Source organism: Sorex araneus, chromosome 2 (genome assembly GCF_027595985.1).
Source record: "Sorex araneus isolate mSorAra2 chromosome 2, mSorAra2.pri, whole genome shotgun sequence".
Taxonomy (NCBI): Eukaryota; Metazoa; Chordata; class Mammalia; order Eulipotyphla; family Soricidae; genus Sorex; species Sorex araneus.
In genome coordinates, this window is record NC_073303.1 from 96,931,763 (window position 1) to 96,944,709 (window position 12,947).

Genomic DNA, 12,947 nt, shown 5'->3' on the forward strand with positions numbered 1-12,947 from the left:
CGGCCTGCAGCTGCATCTTGGGCTGGCGCCCGCCCCCGTCCCCGCCCCGACGCGTCCCCTCCTCCCCCCGCCGCAGTCGCCGCCGCCGTCATGAGCCGAGGGAGGCGGGTCCCCGGCAGCCCCCAGCCTCGCGCGCCGCTCGGAGTTTGAAGGGCCCCGCGCCGAGCGCCGCCGCCGCCGCCGCCGCGCCCGCCCGATTCTGCAGCCACCGCCGCCAGCCGGGGACGAGGCGTACGAGCTGGGGGACCGGCCGCAGCAGCGCCGGGCGTTCATGAGCCCGCCGGGCAGCCGGTGGCCCCGGGAACCAGCACCGTGACTCACCCCTCGTCCCCGCTTGTGTCTCGCTCCCCTCCCCCGGCAGGATGCCGGACCAGATCTCCGTCTCCGAATTCATCGCCGAGACCACCGAGGACTACAACTCGCCCACCACGTCCAGCTTCACCACTCGGTTGCACAACTGCAGAAACACCGTCACGCAGCTGGAGGAGGTAGATCTGGGGCCGGCGACCCCGCTCCGCGCGCCCTCCGCCTCTTTCTCCCCCTCCCCCCTCCCTACGCAAGGAACTCCGCGCTACCTAGTCTGGTTGGGTGAGCCCAGGAGGAAGGGAATGTTGGGGGCTCGGAGCCACACCCCCTCCGTTACACCCCGGCTCCCTGGTCCTAAGTGATTAGGGCACTTTAGAAGTAAGGCCCCGCTGCCCCTTTTGCAAGGCCCGCTTACACCCCACCCCCTACTCCCAGGGTCTGGAGGTTATGAGATGCCCGGTCGGGCACTCCGGTAGGAAGACCGCTCTGCACATCTTGTGCCTTTCCTGGGGGACCCCCCACCCCACCTCCCTGGCAGTCTGCTGGGCGCTTTCCACACTGCGCTGACCCTCTCCTAACACGAGTAGTAGGTGGTCTCCGCTCACCGAGAGCACAGGGAGGTGCAGCAACATGGCCAAGGTCACCAGCAAGGGCCCCGAGAGAGAGAGATGGGCAGTGAATGCACCTTCCCTTGGCTGGCGCAGCCTGACTGGAGTAGCTGCAGAGGCAAAGAGCCAGTGGAAAAATCCCAATGAATGACAATGAATGAACTGAAGCTGCTTCCATCCTCGGATTCCTGCCCTGGAGTTCTGGTCCTGTCTCCGGCCCCCCACCCACTTCCCCTACCCACTCTGTCCTCCCTGCCCCCCTTCCCTCGCCCTGCACTTAACAGCACCGGTGGAGAGAGATCTCTGCAAACAGTTCTCCCAGCCGGTCTCTGGGCAGCTTCTTCCCATTCCCCAAGGGTTTGCTAAGAGCTGGAGGCAGCCATACCAGAGGACCTGCAGGAGCGGGCTCTCCCGGGCTGGCCGTGCACAGCGGAGGCCCTGGCAGCCTGGAAAGGCTGACCGGGAGCTTGGAGGCTAAGACTGACTGCAGCAAGAGCCTCTCGCCTTATCCAGCACCTCCAGGGAAACCTTGTGGGTATCCTGGGTAGCAGAGCGATTTCCCGGACATTTTTACAGTGAATGTGTGAAGGGGTAGGCTTGGCTAGGGAAGCCGGGAGTCGTCAAGCCCAAGAGTTGCAGCAGAAGCCTCTGAGCCTCAATAGGAATAGGACGTTTGCCCATTAACGCAAGAGCAGCTGCAAGTGCCATAAAGCACCACTCCCCTTGAAACCAGCCAGACTCATTTGAGCAGAAAAAGACAGCATTGGCAGCCACGACCCGTTTCCCTGGATAGACTATCCTGTGCTTAGTTTATTTGAGGTTTGAGGAGCCTCTGATTTAAGCTCACCACGGCCAACGCTTGTACTGTTGAGAAGCTTGAGCGTTTAGAGAGGTTCTTTAGATCTCACTCTTCAGGGTAGGGAACAGGCAGAACTGATCTGCGTGTTCATTTCTGCATGCATATTGGTCCAGAGATCCAACCTTTTAGGAGTAAAGAGATTTTTTTTCCTTAGTGCTGGATCTACTTACTCTTGCCTGCGGGGTGCTTGATTCCCTTTGGAGGCGCTTCTCTCGGAAGGTAGTGTTTGGGCGACAGAACTGAATTTTGAAATGCTTGAGAAACGCTGCCAAGGAAGTTAAGTTGCCTTTGGAAGGTGAATGTGGTTTTGTTTGTTTTGGTCTTTGTGAACTGTCAGTCTTGCCCAAACCTAGCAGCCTGGTGCCTGGGGTTAAAGAGTGGCCAGACTCATCAGGATTCCGTCCTTCACTTCATTGTAATAAAATGTAACAGTGACAGTAGAAACACTCCCAGCCCTTTTCTGTTCTTGTATAAACAGCTAAAGGATGTGAAATTGATTAGACTGAATGGTTTTTTTTTTCTCCCTTCTATGTAAGTTCTTCAGGCCCCACAGCTGTCAGTTACTTTAACTTTACCTTTCTGCAATTCAGATATTGTGCCTATACTGTTTCTGTAACCTATGATACGGCAAAGTAGTTGGTGATGCTATTTAGGGGTATGTGGGCAGATATTGTAACAGCAGAGGCTTAGGATTCCTGTTAAATTATATGTAGTTGCTCTGGCTTTAGTGTGAAGTTAACTACATTTTGAAAGCAAAGAGCATGAGATGATTATTATTATCAGGTGGAAAATGCTGTTTTTAAAGGTTAGGTAGAAAATGAGACCCAATCATCTTGCAAGAATGGTTATTTATATAAATTTGAGAAGGAATTGGAACCAGGCTAGAAATTCAGAGGCATCATTTGCTAGGCAGTATCAATAATACTCATGTTTTCAAGAATATAACAGTAATTGTTTCATTCGGAATGTCACAACGATTGTGAATTTTTTTGAACTTGAGTATAGAAGTCATTGTCCCCAGTCTGCAACTTTCCACTTCGGAATCGTGTTTTATGAAGTTGGACTTGTGAGTGGTTGAATGACTGTTTTTTGTATAAATGTGAGAAACACCTTAACTATTTATTGATAGTTAAATTCTTATTCTCTGCCTCCCTCCTTTATGTCTACAAATCTGGAAGGGATAGATTATTATAAATAGCTTAAGCAGATCAGAATTCAGTTCTTAAAAAATATGGGGCTTAGGGCTTTTATCCGCAATATGTAAGGAAAAGTTTTGGGCAAGTCATAAGATATTGTTGGCATATACTTCACAAGTGAGATACTTGGAAACTTTCTGACACCATGTTATCTTGTGGTTATTCTTTGGGATGGGACTTAAGTACTTTTTTAGCTATATGGAAATTAATTTGGGCAGTGTGGAATTATGTCTTATAAATCTTTTTCTGACTTGAATAATTAAATGACTCTTTATGAATGTTTTGCTCATTGAAATTTTTGGTTAACATAATGCAGTCTTTTTTGGGGGGGCGGGGGGAAGGGATTGTGTAGGCCACACCCAGCATAGCTCACAGGTTACTCTTGTTTCTGCTCTCAGGAATCACTCCTGGCAGTCCTCGGGGGACAACCATAAGGTGTGCTGGGGCTAGAACTGGGGTTGGCCGCCTGCAAGGCAAGAACCCTATGCACTGTCCTGTCTCGGAGCCCCAGTGTATCTGGTCTTTTTTTTTTTTTTTTTTTGCTTTTTGGGTCACACCCGGCGATGCACAGGGGTTCCTCCTGGCTCTGCACTCAGGAATTACTCCTGGCGGTGCTCAGGGGACCATATGGGATGCTGGGAATCGAACCCAGGTCGGCCGCGTACAAGGCAAATGCCCTACCGCTGTGCTATTGCTCCAGCCCCAGTGTATCTGGTCTTAACAAAGGAAACTATATTCAGTTTCTAAGTTTGAAACTCTAAATTGATCCCAGCCTGCCTTCTTCCTGTGTCCCTTTGGTGAAGATATGCTATGCTTTGCAGATATTGGTACTTTGATTTAAATCCCTGTGAAGAGCACTCTGGGAAAAGGACCAGAAATAAATGGGTAAAAAAGAAGCAAGGAGTTTATTTCTGGACTTCATCTTTTGAGGTGAAGAGTCCCACATGACTTAGACAGCCCTGGTTGGCTGGCCGTGGATGGCTGCTTTGTGGAGACAGGCATGGAGTGACTGCCAAGGTTTCATCCTGGTGTACTGAGTGTTTTCCAAATAAAAAGCTAACGTTTTGCTTATTCAGCAGCCAGAGCACACTGACCGTTTTATTTGCAATCATTTTGGAAGTTAGGAGTCTAAATAACAAGGAGTTTTCCAGAGAGCAGAGGAAGTGTTCCAGGACTGTTGCTGAAACAGTAGGTCAAACTTGTTACCAAAAAGTCTCGATATGTTCAGGCTGGAAGCGCTTGGTAAAAAAAAAAAAAAAGGGAGAGTCTGACTTGGTTCATGTAATTATGTTTGGGTATTTAAAATTGGGCCAGCAGGATGGGGAGGTAGCACTAAGGGTTGTGGTGCATGCTTTGTATGTGGGAGATCAGGTAAATGAACCCTCAGACCACTGCCGGGAGTGATCCCCAGCAGTGAGCCAGGACTAGCCCTGGCCAACCCTGAGTGTGGGTCAAAGACATTGCGGATAGACAAACAAATGAAGAAATGGACCAGCATGTTACTTTTGGTGACAGTAAAGGCTCTAGCCCGGCAAGCTACCGAGAGTATGGAGCCCACACGGCAGAGCCTGGCAAGCTACCCGTGCGTATTGGATATGCCAAAAACAGTAACAATAAGTCTCACAATGAGAGACGTTACTGGTGCCCACTCGAACAAATCGATGAGCAGTGGGATGACAGTGACAGAGTGACAGTAAAGGAGGCATGTCCATCATTTTAATAGCAGTTCTGTATTGTAGCTCCTGGCACGCAGGGTCATGTTTTCTCCTCCTCTGAGCCTCCTAAGAAGGGATATTTCTTTTCTCCCATTTTACAGAGACAGAAATGAGACCAAGAGAGTTGAAGAAATTTGTCTTCAAGGTTAGGGAGTAAATGGAGATTGGAAATAGTCAAGTAATTAAGACAAATCATTTAAATGTTTAACAAAGACTTATTTCATTGGCTTTGAAGCATGTGGAAGCTTCATTTTCATTAAAGTTTCTAATTTCGGTTTTATGTAACAGGTACCTAAGTTCCTAAGTGGTTGAGTTTTCCTTCATCTTCACTGTCCAGGGACTACCTAATAATTTTATACACTGTCCCCGCATCCCCCCCCCCCCATCTGCCCTCCCTCCACATCCAGGATTTGGGTATGGTTTTCAAATTCAGAAGTGAAAACTTGGACAAAATCCAGAAAGAAAATTCACTCCACATTTTTTGGGGGGACGCATGCTACGTACAAGTCATTTTATTTTAAGTGTGGCTGAGGTGTGGGGGTTGTTATCTGGACTATGCTAAGGAACAAACTAACTTGTGGTCTTTGAGAAAGAGATGAATGTGGTATGACTTCTTGGTTTGTTGTTTTTTTTTTTGTTTGTTTGTTTGTGGTTTTTTTTTTGCTTTTTGGGTCATGCCCAGTGATGCTCAGGGCTTACTTCTGGCTCTGCACTCAGGAATCACTCCTGGCAGTGCTGAGGGACAGTATGGGATTCTGGGATCGAACCTGGGTTGGCTGCATGCAAGGCAAACACCCTAACCGTCCTCTAAGGTAGGAAGAGCGTTTACAGATAGCAGTGCATTCTAAATGACTCAAGTTACCCTTTAGTTTACAAACTGTCCAGCCCTTGTGCTAGGGTAGCCCTGGGGCTCCTAGGATGGCCACCTTCCCTTCTAGAAATTTTTCTGAAAGTTTTCTTTTTTTGGCTTTGGGGGGGGAAGGGGGAGCTGAAGGGGTTAGACTTGGGTCTCAGAAAGCCCAGGGAGCCCTACTAGAAATTTTCTGCAACCAGGGCTGGTTAGAAGGCCTGAGGGTAAAGTCAGGTTTTTGCACCTTGGAGGTCCTGGGAGTTGCTGGTTGCAGTTCACCCCCAGTGAGGCTGGGGGACCGTCTGGTGGTGGTGAGTGGGGTGGGAGGGCGAGCTGAACCAGGCATGCTCCTCGTCTAACCCTGTGCTTTTTTTATTTCCCAGTCTTGTACGTTTTCCTAATGTTGTTGACAGTCCAGTGTGGGTTTTGCATCAGAGACTAGTTTGACTTGACAAGTTTAGGTGATGTGTTCTCCTTCTGAAAGCAGAGTTGTGTTGGACAGAAGGAAGGTGTGGACTACAGATTCGTTTTCCAGGTCTGTTCACAGAACAATAGCAATATTGGTGCTCTGTGTTTTTGCATGTATATACAACATACCTGCTTTGGGGTATCATCTTCATTCACCCTCCTGTTACCATTGGCCCTTATTTTATGGCAGTTAATTATTCACCCAGGGTCATACCACTCATAACTAACAGACTTGGAAATGAATCCCATTTCTAGCAGATCTTGGTGCATGCCACACTTCTGTCCGTGTGTCCTCTCTATTTATGTTTTAAATCTTTTTTTTTTTTTTTTGGCTTTTTGGGTCACACCCAGCAATGATCAGGGGTTACTTCTGGCTCTGCACTCAGAAATTACCCCTGGCAGTGCTCAGGGGACCATATAGGATGCTGGGATTTGAACTCACGTCGGTCGCGTGCAAGGCAAACGCCCTGCCCGCTGTGCTATTGCTCCAGCCCCCTTATATTTTAAATCTTCTCCAGTTTTCAGAGCACTTTATTCCATTCTGATATTTGAGGTCAGGTTTGAGTATTACTTGTAGGTTTCTCAAGTGTGTTTAGTGTCTCCCGGGTAGGACCTCTGTGAGCAGGGTTGAAGTCTGATCTTGTTCATTCGTTCCCGGGGTTGTAGAATGCCAAGTGCATTACTTCTCTAAAATTTTGAAAGTTGGTGAACTTAGTGGTAAATAGTAAATGCCACTTGCTGTAGCAGCTGGTAAACTTGGTTGTAGTCTTGTTTTTCTCCCAGAGCTTCTCTTTGTGGTTATGTGGTGATGGCTGAGAATTGTATACTTTTGGTTGTGCTTGCATACAGGCTTGAGGGGTGAGGGTTTTTGCAATCACTTAGTTGTGCTCTCACATTTCTAGTATTCACAGAATGTTGCTTCTGCCCATCTTCATGCTCCCAAGGGTTTTCACACCTGGCCAAGTTGCTGCTGGCTGTCATGCATTAGTTCCTGTGCTTGCACACATGGGCTCCAGAGATCATAGACTCTGTCGTCTCACTGAGCCTCCCAGATAGCAGAGTTGCAGGGAATGTGATCTGCATATTCGGGTAGCACTTGGGGATCCAGGTGGGCTCATGCTTGTTAGCAGGAGCTTTATACCACCGCAACACACTCTGGCGGCCCCTGTGATTAGCATCTAAAAGAAAGTTTTTCTGAAACAGTTTAGATAAAAATTAAGGTTGGTTCTGTGCATTGCTTTATGTAAAGAAAATGAGTTTTGTTTCTTTGTCCCTGACCTCTTGAAGATGAAATAACAGAAGGTTAACCAGCTTTTTTTTTTTTTTTTTTGATGCAACTGTGCCACAGATTATTCTGGACTCCATGAGTCAATTCTCTACTCAGCAGAGTGAGGTAGAGTGAGTTTTCTTTGGACATAACCAGCAAAGGCCAGTGAGTGAAGAATACATTTGCCCAAAGTAACAGAAGGAAACTCCCTTTAAGTGTCAGAGCTCATGATTTCTGTATTTTTAATTTTTTTTTTAATCTGTGAGCTAGGGATTTCGTACTAGTGTTATTTTTCCTTTACATAATAGATTTCTTTGGGTCAAGAAATATTTCCCGTATCTGTCAGCTAACAAAACTCATATCTGGTAGCATTCTTGTCATTCTTTTACAATGAATAAACCCAGTCTCGGGTGAGGTAACTTTCCCCTGTCACAGTAGTAAGTGATAGACTTGGACTCCAGGTATCCCTATACCTGGAACAGGAAAATCCTTCCTCTTTGTTCTATAGTTCACTGTTTCTTGTGCTTCCTCTCTGCCAGAGATTTTGCCTTGCAGGACCCAATATTGAGGACGTTAGCTGATGTTGAAGAGTCTCTTAAGTAGTTTCCATTGACATAGTCTAGTCATCTGGGGACTAGAGCCAGGTTTTGGCCTCAGCCATTTCCACACATTGTGTGTTGTTGTTGTTGTTGTTGTTGTGTGTGTGTGTAGGGGGGGTCAGTGGACACATACCTAACAGTGCTCAGAGTCACCCCCAGCAATGCTAGGGGAACATGGATTGAACTCAGCATTGAACCCCAGCTTCTTACATGAAAAAGTGTGTGCACAGCCCTTTGAAGTATCTGACCCACATGTATTACTGAAACTTGAGTAAGTGCCTCAGCCTTTTTTTCCCTCATCTGCTAAATAAATATATTTTGAATGTTAATGACAGTGAGGCATCTGCCAAGTGACTTCTTTGCTTGTAAAATGTGGCCCTAAAGATGATTGTCATTGTCAAGATCAGAACAGTCAAATTAGACCAATTATGATGATTGACTTGAAGGAGGTAAATTCCCATCCCTAGGTCAGTTGTGGCCCCATTATCTTCTACTGCAGCATTTTTCAGCCGAGGGCCCCCAGGATATTCCTCGGGAATCATACATAGGTCGAAATCAAGTCAGTGGCAGGGCTCTAGCAGGAGAGGAGGGGGCCAGCCACTAAGACTTGGTACAGAAAAAAACAAGTTCAGAAGGGGGCCATGGTCAGAAGACTGCCGAGAAACGTTGCTAGTGTCTGTTCCGCACATTCCCGAACTTCTGGTTTTACCCCTTTGGAATAGTATTTGTCTCTTCATGGTTCCAGATAGATAAAATGAGCAGCCTTGACCGTGCTCTGCAAATGTTATTGATACTGGCTTAGGCCCTTGGCTGTGTAACTGAGACTTGAGAGACTCATCTCCAAAGTTGCAAGATGAGGGGGTCTGATCACAGACCGTCTGTCTCTCCAAGAATCTGGATGGTGGCAACCTGACGGGACTGATGGATAGTAGGGCGACATATCACTAGGGCTACCGGAAATTCTGGTGCAAGCCAGTCTGAGGTGAGACAGACGACGAGTAGCTCTTGCTATATACTCAAATCTTGGCTGGTGCTACTCTGAAGTAAGAGAACCTGTTCCTGGTGTGATCCCTCTCACTGCAGCCATCTCACTGTCCAGGCTACTGCTGGAGCTTTCTTTTTCCTTCCACCTGACTCCCCATCACGTGTTTCATCCCCTTCGTTGGTGCATCCGTGGCAGGCCAGTGCAGCAGCCCCTTTTGATTTTTCTGGGTTTTGCAGGCAACAAACTGCTTTCTGTGTTACTGAATGCATGTAGGCATATGATCTTTGCTCATTTGTGGGAGGATGGCAGGAAAGCAGTTATCCTACAGCCCTGACTGGGTCAAAGTGACAGTTAGGGTGTGTGCTTCCTGATTGCAGCTTGTAGCACTGTGGCCGCAAGGAAAGCTGGGTTTAGAGGTAGGGACCTCACTTAAAGTGAACAGGATCGATTCTTGGGTTGGCATTTCTGTGTGCCTCATAACTTTTTTTCAGTCTCAGCAATTGGGGCATTAACTATTTGTGGGGAAGGGGTAAGGACAGATTGGGAGGCACTTGACCCTACTTGGTCTTAACAGAATGTGGGGCTTTACCGTGGGCCCTTTCTGACCCACTGCACAGTCTGCACAGCCCTGCTATGGGCTGCTTGTGGTCACTTACATAAGAACTGAATTTTAATGCCAAGGCATTAAAACTTTCCTCACAGAACTGAAATATATGTCCCTTGGATAAGACATATCAAATTTAGCCAGCTGGACACTTAGGAAAGCAAAATGCAGAACCTCATGTGCCAGGGAGGTAAAGCCCCAAATTTGATTGCGTTTTGGTACCAACTGTTAGAGAAAGCCTAGTTGGCTAAGTTGAGGTAGACCGTATGTTCCCCCACCAAGTATATTTTGGATGGAGGAAAATATAAACTTGACAGAACTGGAAAAGACCCTTAAGACCTTCTACAATTTAATTTGACTCTTTTTATGGATGGGGAAACTGATCCCTGGAAAACCCAGGTGTGTCATGTTTCTTTGGTTGTAACCAACTCCCTTTTTACCCAACAAGGCAAATCGTTAGTTGAGACAAAATGAAAACTTATTGGAAGGGCACGTGAGGTTTTTTTTTAATTTTTTTGTTTTCCCAAATGGAACACAGAAGGACAAGAATTACAGAAAACCGAGGATACTCTCTTTTAAAAGGCAGAAGATGACAGTCCAGGCCTATAGTCACTCTGCCTTGATCAGTGTCACATAGCAGTTGATGCTGTGTCTGATTTCCCACTCTGGGAGAGAGGATTGCTTGCAGTAGGCCCGGAGACCACCAGTAAGCAATTCAGCCAGCTCTGCCTAGGTTGGGATAGTTTCCTGATGGGCAGGCCTAACCCCTGTCCTTGATTAGGGACTGGGAGCAGCGTGATCCGCAGAAAGGGCTCTGTGGGTAGGAAAGCCCCTGGTCTGGAAACTCCCAGCATGCAACAAAACTAGCACTAAGATCAGGTCCTTTGGCTCTCTTGGATTGGTTCTCCTTTGAAGAAAGAGCTAAACGGAGAGGAGGGGACTGCAAAGGGCTACTGGGAGAGTAGTGGGGAAGGAAGCAGCCCCAGGGCTTCTCCAGAGACATTGGTCACTCATTTTGTTGCATGCTCATCATCTCTAAGGGTGGCTCTCCTTGGTCCTTTCTGTTCAGTTTTCATTTGGGACACCTTGGCGCACTGTGCTTAGATCACTTAGATCACAGTTGCTGCCTGGTTGTAATCCTGATATGATGAAGGCAGACCCACGTTCCACACAGGGTGTAGGTAGGGAAAAACATGCCATTGCTGTTGAAGCCCCAAGTGATGACTGGTGCTCAAAAATGAAACACCTACTTTACTTTGATTACATTCAATGAAAGTAAAGTGAAATTTATCAGCTACACAGGCAGGATGGGGGGGGCTAGAGAGGTAAGGGGGTGAGGGGGAGGTATACTGTGATTCTTGGTGGTGGAATATGTGCACTGGTGAAGGGATGGGTGTTCGAGCATTGTGTAACTGAGACTTAAACCTGAAAGCTTTGTAACTTTCCACTTGGTGATTCAATTAAATAAATAAATAAATGAAAATGACACACCCATAGGTTCCCAAGATGAAGAGAAGGCCCAGTTGGGTAGTCAGGCTCTGTTTGGGAAATATTCTGGCTTGGTTGGCCACCTCCCAGTCTTAACTGCAAGGGCTGCTCAAAGATCTGACGAAGACTAACAGCTTTCCTTCCCTTAATGGCTCTTTCACCAAATAATGTTTGAGAGTCTTTATGGTTTTGAGATGTGGGGAGTCTTCATACATATATTATTCATCTTCTTTTTTAAAAAAATGAGGTCCATTTCTTTTCCCCCTTGTAATGTTTATTCACATTATTAGCACCTCCATAAAATTAGATACTCCTTATTTCCACAAAGTGTAAGTCAAAATAAGCGCTTACTACTGGCTCAGCAGCTGCTGCTGATTTAATAATAGTAATATTTTTTCATAGCTGTGCAAGTGAATGCATTGCGTCCCCGTCAATAAAATTGTGCCAAGTCAAATAATGCCCTAAGCTCCTACGTTTTCTATGTGAAGGGTTTGAACAAAATCAGAATCCATGAACAATGCAATGAAGCATCTGTGGTCCAGTGGGCTCACTGCTGGATACGCCACAGCATCATCTCACTGAACCTACTCCTGCCAATAGATCTGGGTGGGGTGGGGGGTAGAGGGGTGGGTGCTGCTTCCCCATTTTGGAGGCAAAAAAAAAAAACCAAAAAACTGGACTTAGATTTGGCTTCATTCCAGTTTTTCCTGTGTCAGATTCAGCCTCGAGCAAAAACTAAACAAAAACAAACACACAAAAACTTTGTTGTGAATGAAGCAATCACGAAATAGACCTGTGCTGAGAAATGGGATGCTTAGGTTAGAGTTGAATTAAAAATTCCTAACAGAGTAGTAACAACTCTATGGACACAGAAATAGCATTTTCAGCCGCTTTAGTTGTAGACTATTTGTTACAGGTAGGCCAAAGAGCTAAATTTTGCTCTCATTCATGTTGGTTAATAGAAGTCTTCACTGTTAGTAGATTTTAAGTACCTCAAGGCCAGGGTCAGCCTGCCCCCCTCTTTTTTTTTTGTTAACCTGATTGGCATTCACAAATGTAATTAAAATAATGAAAGTGACAGTGAAACTGCACTGTATAATTTTTGAGAGTAGATCTGATAGATTTTCTCAGATATTGCAAGACTTTATTTCTATGCCTGCTGATTCCATTCAGCAGTTAGAAAAAAACCTTTGGTAACTAAATTTCCCGAAGGTCTTCCTCAGATCCATGGCAGGCCTAGACGCCAAGCCATATTCTTGGTTTGTCCCTTGGTGTCAACAGCCTGTAGTCAGTCTGTCACTGCTTTGGTAATTTCAGTAACAGCCTTGCAACTCTCCGAGTGCCAGCTCTGTATCCAGTGCTGTACATATGTTATTGCTAAACCTCACGTTGCCCAACGAGTCGCCGTCAGAGCCAGGAATCACGTTGAGGTCTGTTTGGGGTGGGGTGGGGGTGTCCCTCTTCCCGCCAGCACACCTCCCCGTGCAGTGATTCAGCTGCAGAGTGCAGGAGAGCGGAAGACTCGAGTTGGAGTTGTGTTTATTTTCCTAGGGGAAACAAATACTCGCGTACACAAACAGGAGTCTGCCAGTGGAAAGGGAAAAAAAAAAAAAGCCTTTTTCTCTACTGATTTACTTCAGCTTGAGTGGGAGACATTTAAGCGGAGAGAATAGACATCATCAGCATGAACACTCAGTTCATGATGCGGTAGCAGAGGGATTAATGAGAGAATTGGTATTTTCGAAAAGAGTTGACCTCTCTGATTTGGCTCTGTGTTTGTGAATAGTGAATCATATGTGCCCTAGATTTACCCTCCAATATTTTTGTACTCTGATATCACAGTTTACAGAGCGCTTTCACAGTCTCTCATTTCATCCGCACACTACTTGGTGAGGCAACAAAGCCACCACTTCTGTGTTTGACACAGGAGGAAACTGAGGCCTCAGAAGTGAAAACTACTTATGAAAGGTCACGAGGCTGAAAGGAGAGCATGCGGAGGCTT

General features: G+C 46.5%; 1 protein-coding gene across 1 annotated transcript in view; it reads left to right on the top strand.

Moving 5' to 3' along the window:
• Nucleotides 1–295: 295 nt before the first annotated feature.
• ASAP1 (ArfGAP with SH3 domain, ankyrin repeat and PH domain 1) overlaps nt 296–12,947 on the top strand; it is a 301,291-nt gene continuing 288,639 nt past the window's right edge. Inside the window, exon 1 of the mRNA XM_012936073.2 lies at nt 296–488. Within this exon, the coding sequence (XP_012791527.2) occupies nt 363–488 (126 nt within the window). The 5' untranslated portion in view covers nt 296–362. The remainder of the gene's footprint in view (nt 489–12,947) is intronic.